A 24,492-nucleotide genomic window follows, 5' to 3' on the forward strand; every position below is an offset into this window, starting at 1 on the left:
GGGTCCCATTTTGGGAGAAAAGCAGGATATAAATAAATCAAGCGTTTTCTACATTTGTTTATATTTCTATAAATGGAAGAGTAAATAAATCTGAAAGTTGGGGCATTTTTCTTCTTGATTATTCTCTTTATCATTCTCATATCCATTCTTCAGGTTAAGTATCATTGGCTGTGCAGTAAAAATAATGCTACATCCAAAAGATGGAGATTTTATCTGTTTAAAGATACGACAAGGTATACAGAAAGATAAAAAAAAATATGGAGAAAGAAAGCCTAACAACAGAAAATAGCACAATGAAGACTGTGTGTGTTCAGTAGCCACAGTATGCTGATTTTTTTATTTTTTTTTTTTTTTTTGGGGGGGGGATAGAAGATCACAGAGGATGGCAGACAGACTGGCCAAAACAATGAACAGGGGAAAACACACCACACTGCTAAGGGAAATTAATTTGAATCAAACACATAAAATGTAATAAAAGTGTTAAAAACACTTGGATAGGGTTGAGGAATATATAAACTTATATAAATATATTACAATTAAATAATATATATAGATAGTAAGAAACCACAGATATACATGTATACTATATAATCATTGAATATCTAATGGAACAAAAAGGCTAATCTCTGTGTGACCTCAAGAGCTTTTTTCCCCTTTAACTTTAGATATAAGGGAAATTCATAATTACTTAAGCGGTTAGCGTTAAGGTCAAAAGCTGTGGTCCTTTAACTGAAAAGAAATTTTATAAGAGACAACATAAATTAGTAGAGGATAGAACAGTCCTCAGATAAGCTTCTTAAATCAAAATATATATCATGCTGATTTTATTAAAAGTGTATTCAGCTTTAGGTTTTAAATATATATATGAAACACTTGAATACTATCATCTGTTAATACATTGTTTTGAGTTTTGTAAAATGTGTCAAGAATAATGGGGCTGGTTTATATCTTTAATAATAAGCAAGTTTTATATTCACATACAAAGTATGCTGGGTTTAGTTATTTTACAAATCATGAACTGAATAATCATCTGGTTATATTAAGACATGTATTGACTACATGGCAGAAAGAAATCATGATCATGAAAATCTTTTGATTAATAAACTGACTGATCCATGGAAATGTGGAGCTTAAGACACAGGGCATCCTGTATTTCAAGATTGTTACAAAGATGTAAGCTTCACAATTGGCCCCTAAGCAATTTGTGATTTATGACTTCCAACTGTTTAGCAATATCAATAACAATGAAGTTACTATCTTGTTCCCTTTCAACCTACGTTCTATTGCTGAAATTACATTTGGTATAAACTTTTTAAACTTATTCAGTTTCAGGGGTGTTCCTTCAGAGATGCAAGGATTAACATTGCACCAGGTGACACCTCAGGGGACGTGAACACCGAGTGGGATATTTGTTCACTGTCTATTCCAAGATCCCAGTGCACTCCTCTCGATCAGAACAATTCTGCCATTTATTCGCTGTAGTGGTAAGATACTGCTGCCATCCAACATCCGTTCAAGTCTGGCAGGGATGCTGACAGGGCAGGAAAAGGAGGTGTTAATAGTGGCCGCAGCAGCAATAGCAGCCATAGACTCCATCCCTTCCCCAAAAGGAAAGTCCATTGCCACCATTGCCTCCCTATCTTACCTGGCTAGCAGCCCTGCCAGATTCAAACGAGGTTGCCGTGCAATGGCAACACATTTCTCAGATGCTTGCCACACTGCTGTCCACCTTGCCCTCCCTTTCCTCTTACTGACTTGCCCCGTGATTCTTTCTGGGACATGGTAGTTGGTAAGAAAGAAAGAAAGAAAGAAAGAAAGAAAGAAAGAAAGGTGGTCAGTTTCAGCCAGCAGTGGGGCTGGGGTACTGCTGCCACCCAGGACACCCTTCCAAGTCTGTCAGGGCTGCTGGCCAGGCAGTAAAGATAGGCAATGGTGTCAGGGCGCCCACAGACTTCTGTCATTTTGGCCACCATTGCTACCGCTGCCATCACCTCCCCTTCCCAGTCTGGCCATCAACCATACCAGACCTTGAAGGGTTGCCATGTAGCAGCACCCTACTCCCATCAGCAGCTGCAACAGGTGGAGGGGGATGGCTGGCCCAATTCCTGGCCTTCTCATTGCGTCAGAATATTCGCACTTGTGTGGACCGCATTCCATAGTGACTCCTCTGTGAGGCTGGGGAGAGTAGCGTGGACTCACTTCAGTATGTGTAGACAAGCATGGGATCACTACGAATCAGAGAAACCCAAAGGTAAACTGGATTTTCCTGTAGATGTGCCCTATGCCACTCGCCCCTCCTCTACCCCGCTGGAGGAGGACCTGATCAGGTGTTACCCCTCTTCTGGGGTGTCATCTGGTGCAGGCCGCACTGCCACATACCCCATAGTGACACCACTGCAAGGGAGAGGGCCTTCTCAGTGGCTGTTCCAGTCTCTGCAACTCTATCCCGGGAGAAGCCAGGATGGTCTGATCAGTGTTACTAATCACCCTTGAAGGAATTCCCCCTGAAAATCCCCGAAACACCCCCAAATACCCTAGGGCATCTGGATCAGGGGTGGGACATCTGGGGATGGGACGTCCGGGTCAAGGGACCGTAAAGCACTACGGGAAGACAAAAGGGAGTAGGGACTTCCGGGTCAGCCATTTTGGGGGGGGGGGAAGGGATTTTCGGCCATTTTTGGGAGGTGGGAAGTGAAATAATTCCCTATAAATGGAAATTCCCCCAAAACACTTTTTTTTAAATTACCCGGAAATCAGGGAATTCCCTGGAAATTGGCAACACTGGGCCTGATCCCAGCTCTCCTTTGGCTGCCAGGTAAAGACACTTTTTGTGCTGTCAGGCTTTTGAATGCTGTGCTATTGAGATCTCCAGGTTTGTAAATAGTTTGTAAAACATTTTGATTTTTAATGTGTAATGCTTTTATCTTTTTAAATTATTTATTTTTGTTTAATATTTGTACTTGGTAATGCTTCTGTCATGTTTTTAATTTGTACTGTTTTAAATTTGTTGGTAGCCACCTTGAACTGAATAAAGGCAGGATAAATTTTTACATAAATACATAAAATAAATAAATACACACCATACTCAAGCCCCCTCCCTCATTTTCTTTTTACTCCAAAGGCATCCTTGAGTCTAGGCAGGCAATGAGGAGACAACTCCACTATTATTATTATTTTACCCTTGAGCTGTTTTAGACTTAGGAAGGATGGTTTGGGGGTTTCCGCCCTAAGTGCAGTTTGACAGGGAAATTACTTTTTGGTTTTTCAAAACAGGACAGGGTGCAAAAATTATTTTGTGTGAACCTCTATCTTTTTTTCAGGATAACATGCTATTTTTAGATTGTAAGCCTGAGGGCAGGGAACCGTCCAATTAAAAAGATTGTATGTACAGCGCTGTGTAAATTTACAGCGCTTTATAAATAAAGGTTAATAATAATAATAATAATAATAATAATAATAATAATAATAATAATACCTTGCCCCGAGCCATGAAAGAAGTGGTTTGCCAAATTGCCATGCACTCCAACAAATTCTGGGCCTTCTTGAAACAACTACATTTAAGCTGACATCATTTGGCACTACAGTTGTCCACAATAGACTCCATTCAGGTACATATGAGATGTCTAGAGCAAATGGGTTGTACCAGAACTTATCTAGATCTGCCATAGCAAAGGGGGTAAATACTTTTGTAACTAACAAGTGCCAGTTTGCTTTTGTTTACTTCACTTCTGCACTACAATAAATATATTTTGCACCTCCACAGTATTATTTTATGTACATCAAATTGTAGCAATGACAAATTAATTTCAACCCCAGGTTGTAAGAAAATAAAATTTGGAAAAGTTGAAGGGAGTGAGTGCTTCTGTAAAGGATTGTATCCTAAGAGTTCATTGGAATGCATTCATTTCTATAAAACAATAATTCTTTACCTCAGCTATATCAACATATATTTTAATTCTGATTATCTCATGGAACTGAAGATGGTGTACATTATTCCCCTCCAACACACACACACACACACACACACACACACACACACACACACACACTTTTCTCCTCATAGTTGCACTACCCATTATGCACTAGTTGCTCTCAGGATTACTATAACACATTAGATGAGTTATGTTGAGAAGCTATGATTAGCTCAAGGTTACTCTAGGGCTGTACACACAGCTCCAGGGGCAGTGCAACACTACCCCTTTCCTACCCAGATCCAGGCCAGGGCAGCCACATGCCCTGATCCGGCCTTTCCAGGGTGCAAAAAGGAGCTGCAAAAAGTGGATCCTTTTTGCACCCTGGAAAGGGCACGATAACTGCGGTGCCGCGGCTTGAAGATGCTCCTTTGATGCTGTATCATATGGCTGCAGCGCCAGAGGAGTGCCATGACATGGTGTGCCATATGGAACAACGCACAGCATCATGGTGCCCTGGGGCGGAGTCAGGGCATGCGTCAAGTGGACGCAATGTCTGGACTCCACCCCTAGACCTGCCTTAATGGCCAGCCTGAACAGCCCCTGTGTCAATTTTATAGGAAAGGTAGACCCCATTCACACTACGAAAATAATCCAGTATGAATCCAGCTTGAATCCCTGGCTCCATCCCCAATTACAGTTGATTTGGCATCCGATCCGAATTGATGAATCTGGTCTGTGGCAGAGCGTGGTTCACATTACATTTGCACTGAAGCCGCTCCGTGAAAAGGCCAGTGACTAAAGTCTACTTCTTCAGATGCATTTGGTATTATCTACTCCCTGGAATAACATTTTCTGTATCCCATATATGGGATACAGATGAAATTAGATGATGATGATGATGATGATGATGATGATGATGATGATGATGATGATTTTCTCTTATCTGGAAGTGCCCTCGGTTTCCTCTAGATGCTTTGAACTACAACCCAGGGGTTGTGGTGGTTTGTTGTGGCTATTAGTATAGTGGTAGTAATATAGTATTATTATTACAGGACCAAACTGTAAGTAATTATTACTGTAAACTTGACAGGAGCAACCTTACCACAAATACCTGAAAGCTATATTCCTATGCATATTTATCTGAGAATAAGAGCCCTTTCACACTACAAAATTATAGCACTTATTATAGTAATGGCAATAGCAGCTTAATTTATATACCACTTCATACTGAACTAACAAGTCTCTAAGCAGTTTACAATGTGTAAGCTAATTGCCCTCAACAAGGTGGGTACTCATTTTAGCAACCTTAAAAGGATGCAAGGCTGAGTCGACCCTGGAGTCCCTGGCTGAAATCGAACTCACAACCTTGTGAGTGGCTGCAGTACCGACATTTAACTACTGCGCCACCAGGGCTCCTAATTTAGAAGTTGTGGCACTTTAACTGCCACAACATCAACCTGTGGAATTCTGAGATATGTAGTTTGGTGAGGTACTGCAGCTGACAGAATCCTCACAAAGCTAGAAATCCCAGGATTCTAGAAGATGGAGACATGGCAGTTAAATTATCATCAAAACGCTATAACTATACAGTGTGACAGAGACTTAAGTCCCAGGATGCATCTACACCAGAAATAATACAGTTTGGCACCACTTTTAAGTGCTTAGCTCCATCCTTTGGAATCCTGGAATGTGTAGTTTCATAAATTCTTTAGCCTTTTCTGTCAAAGAATGCTGGTGGTTCACAAAACTATAAATCCTGGGGAGCTGTGGGATGGAGCCATGACAGTTATAGTGGTGTCAAACTGCATTATTTCTACAGTGTAGATGCCCCTCCAGAAAACTCAGTGGCTGAATCTCTGCTGCAGAAATAAAACAACTTGACCTCGCTTTAACAGCCATATGGCACCATGCTATGGAATGCTGGGATTTGTACTTGTGTGAGAGCTTTAGCCTTCTCTGCCAGAGACCATAGGGATCCATAGGATGGAGCCATATGAGAGTTAAAGTGGGGTCAACCTGGATTAACTTTGCAGTTTAGATTTAGCCAATGTTGAATTTACTTCTGAATATGTATTGGTACAAAACACACGGCAGAAATAATCCAGTCTGAGACTGCTTTAACAGCCCTGGCTCAGTGCTAAGGAATTCTGGGAATGGTAGTTTTGTAAGACATTTAGCCTTCTCTGTCAGAGAGCTCTGGAGCTGCAATAAACTACACTTCCCAGGATTATTTCTGCAGTGTGTTTTTGGACCATTAAGTATTAAAAACAATGAAAACAATGGCAGTCAACCATTGAACAGAGTGACCAAACGTTCTCCTTTTCCCCATTTTAACCTTCTGTCCAGGAGGAATTTCAAAACGTCCTCCATTTGGAGCATGACTAAGAAGCATGAATTAACTGACATTCATATTAAATTAGATTATGTTTTTTTTAAAACTTTTGTATGTTTGCAATCTTAATTTTATTTTGTTTTAACTAGACTATTTTGTGTTTTTTAATTGTTTTTAAAGTGATTTTTTTATCTTGTGAGCTGCCTTGGGTCCCTTTTTTTGGGAGAAAGGCAGCATAAAAATGAAATAAACAAACAAATAAATAAAAAGTGTTTTTAGCTTTTATTTGGTCATGTTTTCAAAGTTAATTTCATACTGTTTTAACTAGGTTATTTTAATTATGTTTTAAAATTGTTTTTAAAGCTTTTTTAGAAATCTTTTTTAGAAAAAGGTGGCATAAAAATGAAATAAATAAATAAAATATTTGTGGTTTTTAGCTTTTATTTGGTCATGTCCCTCCTTTTTTCTGGAATCTCCTCCGTTTGGAGCATGAATTAACAGTCATATTAAATTAGATTATGTTTTAACTTTTGTTATGTTTTCAATTTTAATTGTATACTGTTTTAACTTGGTTATTTTAATTGTGTTTTTTAAAATTGTTTTAAAAGTGGTTTTTTATCTTGTGAGCCGCCTTAGGTCCCCTTTTTTTGGAGAAAGGCGGCCTAAAAATTAAATGAAATTATTAAAATATTAGCAGGTTTTACCTTTTATTTGATCATGTCCCTCCATTTTTCTGGAACGTCCTCCATTTGGAGCATGGCTAAGAAGCATGAATTAACATTCGTATTAAATTAGATTGTGTTTTAACCTTTGTATGTTTTCAATCTTAATTTTTATACTGTTTTAGCTGGATTATTTTAATTATGTTTTTTTAATTGTTTTTAAAGTGTGTTTTATCTTGTGAGGCACCTTGGGTGCCTTTTTTTGTTTGGAGAAAGGCGACATAAAAATGAAATTAAAAAATAAAATAAAAAGGGGTTTTAGCTTTTATTTGGTCATGTCCCTCCATTTATGAGGGAGGTTTGCCTCTTAATTGGACATCCAGTCACCCTGCCACTGAAGTCAAGTGTTGTTGTTTTTGTCAAGGTTTGTGTCACTGTTTGAACGCATGTCACCTATGTCCGCGGAGTTCCTCTTCTTCCAAGTCACTTTCGAACACAGAGCCCTCAATGATCGTCTCATCGCTGTCGGTATCAGAAGAGACGTCGCCTTCATCCTCCATGGCTTCTCCTCCTCTCTTCCCTTCTTCGCCCATGGCTTCCTCCCTCAGGACTTAGCGCCTTTTATGAGGCGACTCTGCCTTCTTTGTTCAAAACGTCCCTGAGGCAAAACTTCCCGCCTCTGAAATGCCCCTTAATCTCTGAGGCAACGAAGGCATTTGTGGCAATTGTAGGCCTCCTTCAGGCAACTCGAGGCCTCAAGGGCCGCCTCTGTCGGCCTCCCTCCCAAAACGTTATGTCTAAGGCTATCATCATACGCAAACTTATAAATCATAACAAAGACCCATTTAATTCAAAGATATAACACGTTAGTCCGTAGAATCAGTACGTAGAGAGATCTTGTAGCACCGTTGAGAATAACTGAAAGAAAGAAGTTGGCAGCATGAGATTTTGTAGACAAAAGAAACAGGGCAAATGGGCAAAAAGCAGCATGCTGCCGCCAATACTACAGTTCAGGAGCGCGCAGTAACCGCAAGTTCCCAAACCCTAACATTTAACAGCGGCAGCATCATGGCAGCATCCCGTCTACATGGGTGCCACCATGATGCTGTAAGCGAAGTGCAGCGTACAGAAGTCTCTGCACGTCGCTTACGTCACCGGTGGACCAATGATGCACTTGTGACATGCGCTGGGCATCTTAAAAAGAACCCGGGTACTTTTTACTGTGGGGGGCCGCTGCGGGGTTTGCCTGCTGCGGCGTCCCTCTGAAGTTAAAATGGACGCCTCCAGAGAGCGTCCTTTCAGGGTGGTATGTACCATGCCTAAAGTCTACTTTTTCAGATGCATTTGATGGAGTGGAAGCCAGGGACAGTCATATATATGTCATTGATATAATAATAATAATTTGTTTTATTTATATACTGCTATTCCAAAGATCATAGCGGTGAACAGCAAGTAAGCTAATTAGCAATTAAGCTAATTTGGCCCCAACAGTCTGGGTACTCATTTTAGCGACCTCGGAAGGATGCAAGCCTGAGTCGAGCTTGGGCCCTTTTGCTGGTCTTGAACCCGCAACCTTGTGGTTTCGAGTGAATGGCTGCAGTACAGGCATTTAACCACTGCGCCACCAGGGCAGTGGTTAAATGTTGTGTGTATGCCATTGGTATGTGTGTGCATCTGTATATATGTGTGTGTGTGTGTGTGTGAACCACATACGGGTGAACAAACTGAACTTTTAAAAACAAGATTTTAACTCAGGCTCTGTAGAGACTGGCACTTTGGACCAGCCTGGGGCCAGAGTCGGGGCATCACGTCCGCATGACACACACCCCACTCCACCCCCCGTGCGCCTTTATGCCGTGTGCTACTCCTCACGACGTGCAGTGTCATGGTGCTCCTCCGACACTGTGTCCATACAAAGCAGTGCCAAAGGAGCACCATATAGCCATAGCGTCACAGCTATGACGCCTTTCCGGGAGTCTGCCATTTTTCAAAATATGCTGGACAACAAATAGGATGACCCTGATCATGGCACACTCTCTCAGCCTCAGGGGATGACAATGGCAAACCCCCTCTGACAAAACATGTCAAGAAAACCCCATGAATAGGTTCACCTTAAGGTTGCCATAAGTCAGAAATGACTTGAAGGCGCATAACAACAACAACAAACTGCCTATGCAACATAGCCACCTACTACTGTTTCCCAAGGCACATGGGAAACTGGCTGAGTGATGAAAGGACACAATCCACTCCTTGTCCCCTGAAATTCTGTCTCACACCCCTTAGAACTGCAGGCACCCTAGGTTGGCAATTCCTGCCATACACCATCATTATTGATTACATTTACATCCCATACGTCCCACAATAAGCTCAAAGGAGGACTATCCCCCCCCCCCGCCCACCGTCATCCTTGCAATCTCTGTGAGGTAGGTCAAGTTGAGGAATAGGAGTTAGACCAAGATGACCCACTGTCTTTCATAGCAATATGAAACTAGGGAGATTATCAGATGGGGTGGAAGCTGGGAGTAAAGGCATACTCCTGGCAAAGGACTTTATCACACGAGAAAAATCGGGGGTTTAAACAGTGGTTACCCAGTGAAAATTGTGCAATTGTGATTAACATTTTCACACGACAGCCCGATTAAAGTGCCATAATCTCAGCAATAAACAGCAACAAATCATTCATGGGGAAATGTGATCTGTTGCTGTTTATTGCTTGTTTATTCCTGGGATAATAGCTCTTTAATCGCGATATGTGTGAAAATGTTAATTGAAATGACATTATTTTCATGGGACAGATCATAGAATCATAACCCCCCAATTTTCCCCATGTGATAAAGTCCAAAATCACATGATCATACTGAAGATTTTCAGACACATCACACTTATCCAGGATTTAACCCATGAAGATCCAGGAATGCTCCAGCAACAAACCAAATGGTATGACTTTGCCAGGAGTATGACTTTTCCTTCCCTGATGAGACCGTTGTATAATCTCCTAAATTTTTCCCCGTCTGATAATCTCCTAAATTTTGTTGTATCAGCATCATTAGTTGATGCCACAATTATTAGGGTAACAAAGATCCTACCTCACAATCACCATACACATCCCTTGTCACAGCACTAGTTTCTTGCAGGACTACCACAACCCATGAGATTGGTTATACTGAGAGGCTGGGATATACTGAGAGTTCAAGGGTCCAAAACACACTGCAGAAGTAATTCAGTTTGAAACCACTTTCACTACCCTGCCTCATTGCTAGGGAATCCATGGAACTGTAGTTTATTGTGGAACCAGAGCTCCCTGACAGAGGTCCAAAACACACTGCTAGTGTTGCCAGCAAGCCACAAAGATATTTCCCAGAATGTTTTATCAAAATCCCCAGAATTCCTCAATATTTATCAGAATATTCAGTCAAACTCCCAGAAAGAAATTTATTCAATTCCCCCAGATTCCGGGGAATTCCCTGGAAATTGGCAATGTTGCACTCTGCAGAAATATTCCAGTCTGAGACCGCTTTAACTGCCCTGGCTCAGTGCTAGGGAATCCTGGGAACTGTAGTTTTGTGAGACATTTAGCCTTCTCTAGCAGAGAGCTCTGGGGACACAATAAACTACAATTCCCAGGATTCCCTAGCACTGAGCCAAGGCAGTTAAAGGGGTCTCAAACTGGATTATTTCTGCAGTGTGTTTTGGACCAAGGTGACTTTTTATAGGAAAGCTGGGATATGAACCCGTTTTGTGCATTGGGTAGCGGTCATAGGAACAGTAGAAAATTCAGAACTCGTGCACCAATCCATGGTCTTGGATAAGGTGATTAATTCATGATCATGATCATGATGAATTAATTTTAAACAGAGTCTAGTAAAAATATATTCAGTTTCAGTTTCCAAAATCAAAATCAGTTTCATGCAGGTCAGTCAAAGCACACAAAAATATGAGGAAACTTTTGAGATCACTTCATTGAAAAAGATGCATGTTAGACTGGGAGAGAAAACTGGTAGGGTAATTTTTGCGAAAGGGTTGTACAGTAATTTTGGAGACCACAAAAGTGAGTTGACAGACTGTCTGTATTTTTGGCTCTTCTTTCAATAGATAATAAGCAAATTCACTGGTGTATTCATTAATGTCAAAGCAAGTAATACATATTTTTAATTTAAATTCATCTGGAATTTTCACACAAATTCAAAGTTATGTAGTTGTATACTGGGATTTAACCACTATTATTAGGGTACAAAGCTTCTGTCTCTTTAACAGCCACATGAATGGCCATCACTGAGCCTCCTGGAAAGGGCAAGGTTCAGAACAGAAGCTTATTATATTTTAGCAATCTGCAATTATTCACAGTTAAAACTTGAGAAATAATTAATTACAACATTATAGTTTCAAAACTTAGTAACGCAATTCAAGGTCTAGTGCATTACTCCTGTGTTAAATTAGCATTCGGTTTTGTGCGTGTATCTGAAATGCTGACAGTCCTGGAAATCAGGACTGTCAGCATTTTGGCATTGTACCTTTGCTTTCAACAGCTTTCTGTCATATGGAGGAAAACCTGCTTGTTTCTTATCACTTAGTTGCCAAGACTTTAAAGCAATTCTCCTTATAAATTTCTGCCACGTGCTTTTAGACTAGACATTCAGGGTGTGGAATGGGTTTAGGATGCTGGCAATCTGAATTTTGCACATAGACCCACATAAAATTGAAATACTTATTTAACACTGGCGTTATGCCCGGGACCTAGAAGGAAACAGATCCTAGCTGTATCTGCACTGCGGAAATAATCCGATTTTACACCTGCCATGGCTCAATGCTATGGAATTTTGGGAATGGTAGTTTGTTGTGATCCCAGAGCAGAGCTCAACAAACTACAATTCCCAGAATCCCATAGCACTGAGCCATGGCAATTAAAATCGATTATTTCTGGAATTTGTGCACACATTCATTCTTCCATGCAGCCTCCTGTAGCCTTTTGTGCCCCATAGCTATATCTGATAATCTCTCCATATTGGTTCTGCCAATATTCCTTTCATCCAATATCCTGAGGTAGGGGTTTCTCAGACTTTCCTGAACCTGGTTAAGATTCTCGTTTCCAAAGACTAAACACTACCTCTATGGACCAAGCCCTTAACTGTAAAAAGAAGCAACAGCAAGTGATCAGTTGGTTATTTAGTAAATTCGACACTGTGTAATTTACAAATGGTCAGACATAAAAACCAAATTTAAAAAAAAATTAAAGGAGTGAAAAAGAAGTGGGTAGTAATACACAAAAAAGCCATATAGAACTATACTCCAGCCTGCAAAACATATAACAAAAATCTATTTTTTCCAACTAATACATAACAAGATGTCAGGCAGGATCTTTAGGACCAGAAAAAAACATATACAGAATCCTTTGGCATAAGAGGATCTTTATGGAATGTTATTTGCAGAAATAACCAAAAGGCCCCAAACCAAACCAAACCAAAGGGGCAAGATTACCCATGTCAATTAACCAAACAAAAAAGCCCAGACCTCATAGTTTCCAGACTTCTGCAGACATCCTGCTAAGTTCCATAGACTAATAGCCAAATCACTTTCACAAGGGAAGATTGTTAGAAGCTTTGTGTGTTCTAGATGGAGAACTGATACGGCAGGTATGACGAGATAACTTCACAATAGAAAAGTAAGAACAGCAAATTATGACTATGCTAGTTATGGCTTTGCAGATTATTAATGGCTTAGTTACCTGCGTAGGCATATGTTGCTCTATGCATGTGGAGTGATTTTTTTTTTTTGAACAATACTCAAATATTATATGCATCTGATGGTGTTGTAAGAGGACCTGCACCAATAGAAACGTTGCACATACAGTACAATGGTGCATTAAAATACAGAGAGCAGCATGCAAATGCTTATTGCCTTTAGGTATTGCTTTTGTACACAATGGATTGTCAACCATGCACATTGACCATTGATCCACATAAGTTATGCTATGTTAGTATTTAGTATAAGGGCTGGGTAACATTAACTCTGCTAGCTGATATTTATTCTTTGTTAGAGTGCCGCTTCCTTCAAGCAAGATGGAACACGACCTTCCCTAAGGGATGCATTGATGATGTCTCTCAGTAACATCCTCAAGGCATCTCCCCCCTGGACAGCCAGCCATGAAGGGCAAGGATCAAGAGGACAAGTTGTCTTCCTCACTCGACCAAGGAGCTTGTCCACGTCATCGGTACTCACGGATTGGAACTGATCCAGCATAATCTCAACAACGGAACTGCTGGACACCTCATCAGTTGATTCTGCTATAACATCAGCATCCAAGTCAGCAATTACCCGAGAGATTTATTTATTAATGGGGGCCCTTCCACACTATACAGTTATAACACTATACTCCACTTGCGTTTTAAATTCATTATATTGTACATCATCTTGAGATCCAGCAATAAAGGGTGGGATAGAACTAGATAGATAGATAGATAGATAGATAGATAGATAGATAGATAGATAGATAGATAGACAGACAGACAGACAGACAGATTTTATATAAATTAGTTTATATTCTTTCTTCAGTTGTGAGAAGAAGAGCCAGATCTTGTGGGGAGTGGAATGCTGGAAAAACAAAATCTGACAAAAAATAGGCAGTGTGTGACAGGCTGCAACTTCATACACACGTGCATGCATGCATGCATGCACATGCACAGAAACAAACATGCATACACACACACACACAGAAAATTTTAGATTTTAGATGTATCAAATTGTTTAATATTTTACAAAAAATACCATAGAAATCCCTTTTGATCAAAAGGAGTTTACAGCACGAAAAAACGTCTTTACTATTTCTCTACAAAGGTGGGACCTATTTGGTAGATACATTCTATTTCACTTCTCCCATCTTTATTGAAGGCACTCACAACACTCAGTTTGTTTTGTCATCAGGGCTGCATTCTTCCTTGTTTAAATTGCTGTTGCTTCAGCTGCATATGGCTTGTGACACATTTGGTTCAGTGACAATAGGTACATTCCAGTTGATTTATAAGATAATTCCAAGCATCCTGGAGATTAAAGAATCTTGCTTAATGTTGGTTAATGACTGGAGCCATGCTGTGACAGTTGCCCGAAGGAAGAAAAGTTACAAATACGCATTGAAAGAGTGGAAAACATCCTGGCCCTGTCTTCTTATTTCCCATGTACACTTGGTCCTACCCTCTCAGTCCATAATTTTGTTACATTGAGCAACACGGTCTACAGGAACATTCTTACATGAGTTTAATCGAACACTCTACCTAATCACGGGCTTGTTGTGAACACTTGTAATCCTCACATGTTCAGGTAGACACTTGCAAAGTTCTAAAATCAATTAAATAATGGGCCTGAACAGACAGGCCAAAATAAAGCTGCTTCAGGTCACTTTGGAGGTATGCTGATTAAATGACACATGCATCTTAAGAGGCCAGAAACTGTGCCAAAGCTGTGCTCCAGTACTTAGGACTGGAGCGTGGCTTTGGTGCAATTTCCGGCCTCTAAGACACATGCAGCATTTAAATAGCATACCTCCAAAGTGACCCAAAGCAGCTTTATTTTGACCTGTCAGTTCAGGCCCAGTATTTTGGATTTTATCAAATAAGTTTTAATTATAAAGTTCCACTGATATCCAGGCAGCTGTCACAGATTCTGATATATGTATACAAATATTAGAAATAGCTATTACTGTGGGTCAGCATCTGCTTGCCTGCTGTTCTCTCATCCATGAAGTTTTCATTTGGATCAACTCAGGGGCTGGGTTGCAGCTAAAATGAAGCATCTTCCACTGATTGTTCCAAATTTACATTTAAATATATGTAAGGTTCCTGTGGGAATTTCATCTGACTCCTGCACGTTATGGAAGACACATTTCCTCTGAGACATTTTTAGGTGGTATGGTATGTGCTTATGGCTCCCAGTAGTCTGCTAACTTCAGCCTTTTTAAATAGTTCAGATTACACCCTTAGTATTAGATACACTAGCTCTCATAGAAATAATTTTAGCACTACATTTTTATTTATTAGTTCCTTGGGGTTTTATCAGCAAGATCATAAACACGCTGAGAGCAGTGCCTCCACGTGCTGAATCTTAATCTTAATCTTCATGATGTTCATCCGAATTGTCATGCTGTACATGAAACACTGGAGTGACTGTTGAATTATTATTCTAGTCATTCAATTCAGCAAACAAGTTTAACTGATTCAGGAGGCAGTCTCAGACAGCAATTTTATACGCATCTACTTGGGAATAAGTTTGATTAAATTCAATCACTTCTGAATAGAGATCTTAGCCCGGGTACAAACGGGTCCTCGGTGACACCTTCATCATGTGCTAGGGTTGCCTCGGGGCGGAGTGCCCACACGTGACGAGGGCATAACAATGGCGGCGCCCTGTAATGTGATGGATCTCATCCGGCAGGTCATTCCATGCTTTTGGAGTGGCAGTTGAAATCTGGGAAGCCACTGCCAGCCTGGTCTTCATTGGCTGCAGTAGACTCTTCCCAGACGACCTGAGTGTGCAGGGTGGACTATAAGGAGAAAGACGCTCCCGCAGGTCAGTGGACCCAAGCCATGTAGGGCTTTAAAGGTGATAACCAACACCTTGTACTGCGCCCAGAAACTGATTGGCAGCCAATGGAGAGATTTCAAAATTGGTGTTATATGGTCAGCTCTCAATTTACTGGCGACCAGTCTGGCTGTCATATTTTGCACCAATTGAAGTTTCCGGACTTGGCACAAGGGCAGCCCCATGTAGAGTGCATTGCAGAAGTCGAGTCGAGAGGTTACCAGCACATGTACCACCGTTTCTAGGTCCCCTGGTTCCAGGAAAGGTCACAGCTGGCATATCAGCTGAATGTGACAACAAGCGCTCCTGGCTGTTGCATCTATCTGTGCTGACAACTGAAGGGATGAACCCAGGAGCACTGAACATATTTCCACTCCCAGATTAGGGGTCCCTATAGTGAGTACCTCCGTCTTATCAGCATTCAGCTTGAGTCTGTTTTTCTTCATGTCAATATAACTGCTGAGCCCAATAACTATTGGCAGAAAAACTGCTGGGCTTATAAACCAATTCTGGAATATAGCAGAGTAGTTTGATAAAATTGCAGAAACGTGGTTCACAGTCCTCAGTGAAGATGACAGGCACTGGATGTCTTCCAGAAGTGAAGGAATTGCAGGAATCTCGGGAACTCTCCAGCAATCGCTACTGCTCCGGCTCCAGCTGAATAAACGACCAGAGAAGCCAGGCTCCCGAAAGTGCTATCTTTATTTACAGAGTGCTAACCACAAATCACCAATGCTACTATACAGATCAAATGAATACCAACTCCTACTCAAACCCACACCCAATAGTGGAAGCCTCTGAGTTTATATACACTCCAGACCATGCGGTCTCACAAACTCAGCCACTTCCTGTGTCACACAGTAAAGTATCCTCCTGTCCATACAGACATATGTTCATCTTTGTGCTTTGCTGCACGCAGGCAGCAGACTGACCTTGTGCCAATGAGCATCAGCTGTAGCAGATTAGCCTTGTCCTTGTGGTGCTGAATGCCCATGGTCACCACATACATCTAAGCATTTCACAGTTAGTTTGCTTTAACCCTTGACACTTCATCCAGTCCATTACCGCCTTAAGACGTTCATTTAGAGGAGAGGTGCCATTCTTAGTCACTGCAGCAATTTGAGACATGGAGAAACACATCTGGGTGTCATCAGTGTACTTATAACACTCCGCCCAATGTCTCCGGATAATCTCACTCAGCGGCTTCATGTAAATACTGAATAGCATTGGAGAGAGAATGGCACCCTGAAGGACACCAGATTTAGCTCCCTTTTAGAAGAGCAACTGTCTCCAAGCATCACCATCTGGAATCTGCTTAAGAGATAGGAGCAGAATCACTGCAATGCAGTGCCCGATTCCCAAATCTCCCAAGCGTTCCAGAAGGATACCATGGTTGATGGATGGTACTGAAGGCCGCTGAAAGGTCCAAGAGCACCAACAGGGTCACACTTCTCCTGTTGATGCCCAGATGGAAATCATCAACTAAGGTGACCATAACCGTCTCAACTCCTTATGCTGCCCTAAAGCTGGTTTGAAATGGATCTAGATAATCTGTTTCCTCCAACACTGCTTGGAGTAGAATATAGTTACCTTGGTGCTGAAAAAATGTGCCTCCTGTTATCAGCCTAAATATCAAGACCTTTGAAGGCCATAAGGTTTCCAATATAATCCTCAGCCTGTCTTGTTTTGATGAGTTACAGTTTATGTAATGGGCCTAGGACTTGATGGTGGTGTTGCTGGTCTGCCCACATGGTCATGTTAATGCTGTGTGTGTGGTTACATGGAGATTGTGAGATAAAATCTCAATAATGGAGTCAAATAGAGATTATGAGGTAGAAAGTCATTAAACTAGCTACACACAAAGTCCATTTCGTACCTTCTACACTTACAAATCAGAACAAGGGTCCCATACAGACTGGCCAAAATAAAGTTGCTTCGGGTCACTTTGGAAGTATGCTGTTTAAATGATGCATGCGTCCTAAGAGTCCGGAAGCCGTGCCAAAGCCACGATCCAGTCCTAAGGACTGGAGCGCAGTTTTGGCACAGCTTCTGGACTCTTGGGATGCATGCATAATTTAAACAGCATACCTCAAAAGTGACCTGAAGCAGCTTTATTTTGGCCAGTCTGTATGGGGCCATCCCTTAGAATGATTCTTTTAATTCTGGCATCAGGCACTGTCACCAAATTCTCCATAATGAAATCTGTTAAGCATTTTCAAACAAATGTCCATATACAAATTTCAGCTGGTGAGCCTTCCCACCAGCTGAAATAGGAAACCCAACATCTGGGGGTACCAAGGGGCAATTCATCTAGGGTTCTTTTTGTTGTTTTTTTGTTTTTTTAATGTAAGCCTGCATAATGTAGTGATTTGAATGTTGGACAAAGACTCTGGAAACCAGGGTTCAGATCTCTGTTGGGTCATGGAAACCCACTGGGTGGGTTTGGCAAGTCACATTCTCTCACCCTCAGAGGCAAAGGCAAGTCCCCTCTGATCAGCTCTGGCCAAGAAAAACCTGTAACGGGGTCATCTTGGGGTTGCCATAAGTTGGAAACAACTTGAAGGCACACAACAATTAAAATATATATATACATTACTTGGGGGAGCTAGGGGAAAGGCACCCTCTTACTTATATACAAGAGGGTCAGTGTTTCCTCTTTTTAAAAAGCAAACAGCCTTATTGCATGACAAAAAAAGGCAAGACAGAGTGGCAGAGAAGCGGCTTTGTCTTTCCCTCTCCACATGCTGTCATAGCACTTTCATTCTCCTTCCCAAGGGAAATGGTTATAAAAGTGTACCTTAAACCAAATGAATTTTTCCAGTGTAACAAAAGACACACTTTTACAACCATCTCCCTCCAGAATGACATGTGGAGAGGTATTGGAAGCCATTTTTCTGGCACTCCATCTCAGCTTTCTCTTGTCATGCAATAAGGTTCAAAGTTGTGTTGCTTAGCCATTCCAGGGAGTGTGGCTCACACCAGCAGCACACTGCTAGGATTTGAAGTCCTGTTTGGTCCCATACTAACAACAAAGATGAAGAACAAGCAGGCTGATAGCTGGTCTTTAGTTGCTAACTCTACTTTAGGAGAGGCCATGCAGCTGAAATTTGCAAAGCTTTTGATGACAGGAATGTTGTATTTGCAAGATTCAATAATTAAGTAGGATCTAGACTAGATAACCCCTGGTATGTATTCCAGCCCTCAAATAAAATACTGTATTGAGTGGACATTGTCACAGATTGGAATGAGTGCTTAGAAACAGGTAAAACAAGAATGGCATTTTTTCCCTTCCTTCAGAGGCTTCGAGCTAAGAAAGTTGCAACTGCAGGCTAGAGAAAAGGAACAACGTCGTATATTGTTTCCATTTCTGTACTTCATGGAAAATAAGGCTGTCAGTGACTATAGTAGTCATGATGGTTCTCGGAATGCCATTTGCTGGGAGGAGGGGAACAGTGACGGAAGATAATGCTTTCACGTATCCTATTTGAGCGAATGCTATAGGTATCTTCTAGGCCACTGTGGAGACATGACGTTAGACTAATCATTCAGCAATCCCTATTGAAACATGGGAAATATTGATAGCTGCTCCCTCCTATGATAGATTCTGTGATTTTACTCCCTAGCCTCATTTTTGAGTTTTAAAAAGAAGCTGGTGATTTTCATGTGAAAATTAATTTTTCACAAACCCATTAACCCATTGTCCACCACATTTCCCTTCTGAGAAACATGCCTCCCCTTTTGGGTCTGAAGCAAGGCTTTGGGTTTACTCAGTACCTTGTCCCCACTGCACATTGGAAGAGCCTTCTAAAACGTGGCCCCACATGGGGCATGTTTCTCGGAGGCGAATAGCAAATAATAATAATAATAACAATAATAATAAGGGAGCTGGGGATGTTTAGCTTGGAGAAGAGAAGTTTAAGAGCTGATATGATAGCCCTGTTTAAATATTTGAAGAGACGTCATATTAAGGAGGGAGCAAGCTTGTTTTCTGCTGCTCCAGAGAACTTTTTTTTAACATTTAAAATTCCCTGTTCCAAAACCAAGGACCCTATCGTGTCATGTGGGGTTAAAAGAGCAGCTTACCTTTCCCGAATTCAGTGCTAATTTGGGAGGCAGCCAGTTCCTATCACACATAAATTGTCACCAAATCACCACCCGTCCCGGATGCAGCCCAGGTCATCTGTTGCTTCTGTGGCCATTTTTAGAAGTTGGAAGCTGTTTTGCCTTGGTTTTTTGGGTTTGTTTGTTTTTGTAGACAGTCTGTGCAGCTCCTGGATTCACAGGTGTCAAATGATTTCCAGTAATTAGGTGAACTCACAGTTGCCACATGCATGTTCAGCTACTTCCTCCTTTCTTATTGCTTAAGGGCATTGCATTCTTCTTCTGAGTTTGTCTAACACTTGTATCTTGACAAATTATTATACCTATGCTTCACCTAAAAAGAACATGGGGACTTTGTTTTGCCTTAATAGTCTATAAACGATCTGTATAAAATCCCAAATGGACATACAACCATGTTGCTAAGGCTCACAGAAAATTCAAGTTGCATCATGATGGAGGATAGTTAAATAAACTGCCGGCGCAACCAACTATGGATAGATAAGCTGTTTCCCTGAAGACCTAGAATCCAGCCAGGAGCCACTCAGCATAAACACTAGAAACCCAGTATGTGCTGGGTTTATACAGCACTTTATTTATATAAAGTTTGGTGAAATGGTTTGAGCTTTGGACTAGGACAATTTTATTTATATAAAGTTTTTATAAAAGTTTGAGCATTGGACTAGGACACTGGGAGACCAGGGTTCGAATCCCAGTTGGGCCATGGAAACTCACTGGATGACTATGGGCAAGTTACACTCTCTCAGCCTCAGAGGATGGTAATGGCAAACTCCCTCTGAAGAAACTTCCCAAGAAAACCACATTATAGGTTCACCTTAGGGTTGCCATAAGGACACTGGGAGACCAGGGTTCAAATCCCAGTTGGGCCGTGGAAACCCACTGGATGACTATGGGCAAGTCACACTCTCTCAGCCTCAGAGGATGGCAGTGGGAAACCCCCTCTCAAGAAACTTGCCAAGAAAACCACATCAAAGGTTCACCATAAGTAATAAACTTATGGTAGGGTTTACGGTCCAGTGTTCAAAACATTAAGCCACACTCACTCTCTCCAGTGTGTATAATGTTTATATTATCTTTATTGTTTTCAGTTCATCTTCCTTTTATTCTGCATTTTAAACTGAATTGATTTTACTATAATCTGCCCAGAGATCTCATGATAAGGAATGATACATGCCTGTATTGACAGTGCATTATTTTAGTATGCATATTTGTGTAAGTGTGTGTGTGTGTGTGTAGGTGTGATGAAGTTTAAAGTCTTGCTGACTGTAATATCTCAGAAGAGACATCTAAGTATCATGGAGGAGAAACAAAAAATAATTTAGCTCAGTGCTTTGGCTCTGAAAAATCTTTTGTAAATTAGTATCCTAACAGACCATAATTTAAGACCGTGGTTTAGAAAATTGATAGCGTTCTGATATTCTTGCTTTAGAAAGACAGAGTAGATCTGGGAAAAATATCAGAAAGAGTTGTTAACGTTTTATGAGAAAGGATACTATTTAAATTAGTCTGTATTCTTATATTTAGCTTCCACAGAGATTAAATAATGAAGATTCTCCAGAAAGAAGTCTTCTTTCAGGCATGGATATGGTAGAGGATGCAACAACAAAATGCACAGAGGCGCCGTCAGAGGTTTTCCAGAGTGCCAGTAGTAAAGGGAAAGATATGACAGACAATGGTCCATCTCTTGAAACACTGGCATTTGATATAACAACAATAACAAATCTATATAGCACCATCAGTGTGTATGGCACTTTACAATCTACACTCATCCCTCTATATTTGCAGCTTCGATATTTGCTGCTTTGATTATTCACGGATTTGATTAATATGTTATCTCTAGGGATATCTAGGTCCTCCAGTGCAACTCTATGGTCAACTTTAACTAAAAGCTGCACTGAAAGACCTAGAGATTCCTAGAGAGAATACACTACTAGGCCTTTGTAGCTCCTCCAGTGCAGTTCTATGGTCAGTGTCTGTCAGATGTTGACCACAGAGTTGCACTGGAGGACCTAGAGAGTCCTAGAGAGGTGTCCTCTCAGGTAAAAACATGGTGTTTTTGTTATTTGCAGTTTTCCCATATTCACGGGGGTCTTGTGCCCCTAATCCTAGCAAATATGGAGGGACAAGTGTATAAGAATAAATACGCTAAATCTAAACTTTAGCACCAAGGACACAACCCGGGGGGGGGGGCATAATGGAGGGGTGGAGGTAAAAATGAAGGTATCATTGGCCCTCTGTATCCTTGAATCCAAGGATTGAATCCAACTATCCATAGAGTGTGTGTGTGTGTGTGTGTGTGTGTGTGTATGTATGTATACACACACACACACACACACACACACACACACACACTTATGTATAAGTCTAGAAATTTTAGTCAAAAAGTTGATCCCAAAAACCTGAGTCGACTTATCCATGAGTCAATGTAAGTCCTGTACTTTAACTCTTATTAAAAAAGGAACTATGCCCTGGTGAAAAGCAAAAGCATAATCTGTCTTGGAAGCATTGACCCCTCTGTATTCTCTCATCCATCCAGCCTTTAGGATGAACACAAACAGTTGTGCCTGCTGGAATTTTGTAAGTTGTTTGGCATTGTCTTCCTTTGCTTCTTCTTTTAGATCCTTTGTCACATCTCCCTAAGTTTTACCCTCAACTTATACATGGGTCTTATCAAAATCCATAATTTTGGCCCCAAAACCTACTCTCGACTTATATATGAAGTCGACTTATACTCGAGTATATACAATATATTCCAAAAAGCAAACCTTGATTTTTCCATTTTGTATAAGGGAGACCATTGTATTTTAATGAGACTTGAGTATCCATGGATTTTGGTATCCACAGAGGGTCCTGGAACCAAACCCCAGTGCATACCAAGGACCTATTTTAATATGGTGTCATATTGGGACATGGAAATGAGGCATCTAAGTTGTGCTTCTTGGGGGGGAGTCTGGTCTCGAGACGGTGTGTGAAGGAGGCAACAGGATATGGGTTCAAGCATAAAGGAGGCAACAGAGAAATAAAAGGTGCAGAGTATTTTGAGGGGGCAGAAAGGCTTCATAGCAGGAGTGTGGAGCTGGAAAACAAAGTGAAGGCAGGCAGACATTTGGGATATGAGAGCAGAGCAAGAGATATGGGGGACAGGAAGCCAGGACACTTCTCCAAGGGCATCATGTTATGGCACCCTTGAATTAGTTTGGCAACCACACTGCAAAATTAATGCAGTTTACTTGCCATGGCTCCATCCTATGGAATCCTGGGATTTGTACTTTGTTGTGGCACCCACTGGGTGACCTTAGGCAAGTCACACTCTCTCAGCCTCAGTGGTAGGCAATGGCAAACCTCTGAACAAATCTTGCCAAGAAAAGCCCCAGGGTAGGTTTGTCAGAAGTCAGGAAGAACTTGAAGGCACACAGCAAGCTACAGGAAAAGAGATTCCAGAACAACATTAGGAGGAACTTCCTGACAGTAAGGGCTGTTCGACAGTGGAGCAAACTCCCTCGGAGTGTAGTGGAGTCTCCTTCCTTAGAGGTCTTTAAACAGAGGCTGGATGGCCATCTGTCGGGGATGCTTTGATTGAGAGTTCCTGCATGGCAGAATGGGGTTGGACTGGATGGCCCTTGCGGTCTCTTCCAACTCTATGAACATGGCCTCAGAATCCGAAAAACTCACAAAAAACTTATGGATGCCGGCTGTGAAAGCCTTCAACTTCCATGGCACTTAAAGCGGTATCAACCAGCGCTAATTCTACAGTGCAGATGCAGCCAGAGTGCTACAGAGTTGTGAAGAAACCACAGTGACACTACTGTGATTCCTGAGTGATTACTACAGTAGTCTAAAGTCCAGAACACACTGCAGAAATAATCCAGTTTGAGACTGCTTTAAGTGCCCCGGCTCAATGCTAGGGCATTCTGGGAACTGTGGTTTTGTGAGCCATTTAGGCTTCTCTGTCAGAGAGAGAGAGATAGCTCTGGTGCCACAATAAAGGACAATTCCCAGGATTATCTAGCAGAGCCAGGGGAGCTAAAGCAGTCTCAAACTAGATTATTTCTGCAGTGCGGCTTTTTTTGGGCCTAGGTCAGATGTCCAGCATTTCTGGGGTTTGTAAAGAGAGAAGCAACAGGGTCTGGCTATGAATATGAAGTAAGGAGAGGCAAAAATGATACTGTGGCTCCATCCACACTGCAGACATAATCCACTTCGACACCGCTTCAACTGCCATGGCTCAATGCTGTGAAATCTGATGCATTTGCCTATGTAAATTGTTTGCTTTATGCATTTATCTAATTTGTAAACCACCCTGATCCTTGGGGAGGCGGTATATAAATAATAATAATAACAACAATAAATGTTAAACAATAATTATTAAATTATTATTAAATATGAAATGATAAATATTAAATTATTATTGTTATTATCTTAGGAATTGCAGTTTGTTGGGGCACCAGAGCTCTCTGACAGAGAAGGCTAAACGTCTCACGACGCTACGGTTCCCAGAATTCCTTAAAATTGAACTGTGGTGGCATTTAAAGCGGTATCGAAGCGAGTTATTTCCGCAGTGCGGACACAGAGGTGATAGGAGCGGATTGACAGCCGCTTTTTTTTTAACAAATGGAAACGCTCCCGCGGGCGAGCGCAAATCCCATTGGCCCAGCCGAAGTCTGTATGCAAATGAGCCAGCGACGAACTGACCACTCAGGAGGAACGAGGAGACTCGGGGGCCGTCGCTCATTGGCCGGCGGCCCCGTGGCGAGATGGCGCGTGGCCCCCTCCTGATCCGGCGCGGCGTCGCGCGGCGCAACAGCTTCCCCTGTCTCTCTCCTGTTGCCACGGCGACGGAGCTGGTGACGCGAGGCAGGGTGGGCGTGGCCGAGGTCCGCCATTGGCTGGGCGATCG

The 24,492-nt window shown here is 41.6% G+C and overlaps 1 protein-coding gene across 2 annotated transcripts in view; it reads right to left on the reverse strand.

Annotated features, from left to right (window-relative positions):
* Positions 1 to 8,023, reverse strand: part of ANKRD31 (ankyrin repeat domain 31) — a 94,110-nt gene extending 86,087 nt beyond the window's left edge. For both annotated transcript variants that reach the window (XM_089494308.1, XM_089494304.1), the window contains exon 1: positions 7,362 to 8,023. In XM_089494308.1, coding sequence (XP_089350434.1) covers positions 7,362 to 7,501 — 140 coding nt within the window. In that variant the 5' untranslated portion in view covers positions 7,502 to 8,023. The remainder of the gene's footprint in view (positions 1 to 7,361) is intronic.
* Between the last annotated feature and the right edge of the window lie 16,469 nt (positions 8,024 to 24,492).

The sequence above is a fragment of the Sceloporus occidentalis genome, unplaced genomic scaffold, assembly GCF_023333645.1.
Source record: "Sceloporus occidentalis isolate IW3139 unplaced genomic scaffold, rSceOcc1.0.p SCAF_1, whole genome shotgun sequence".
NCBI classification, from domain to species: Eukaryota; Metazoa; Chordata; class Lepidosauria; order Squamata; family Phrynosomatidae; genus Sceloporus; species Sceloporus occidentalis.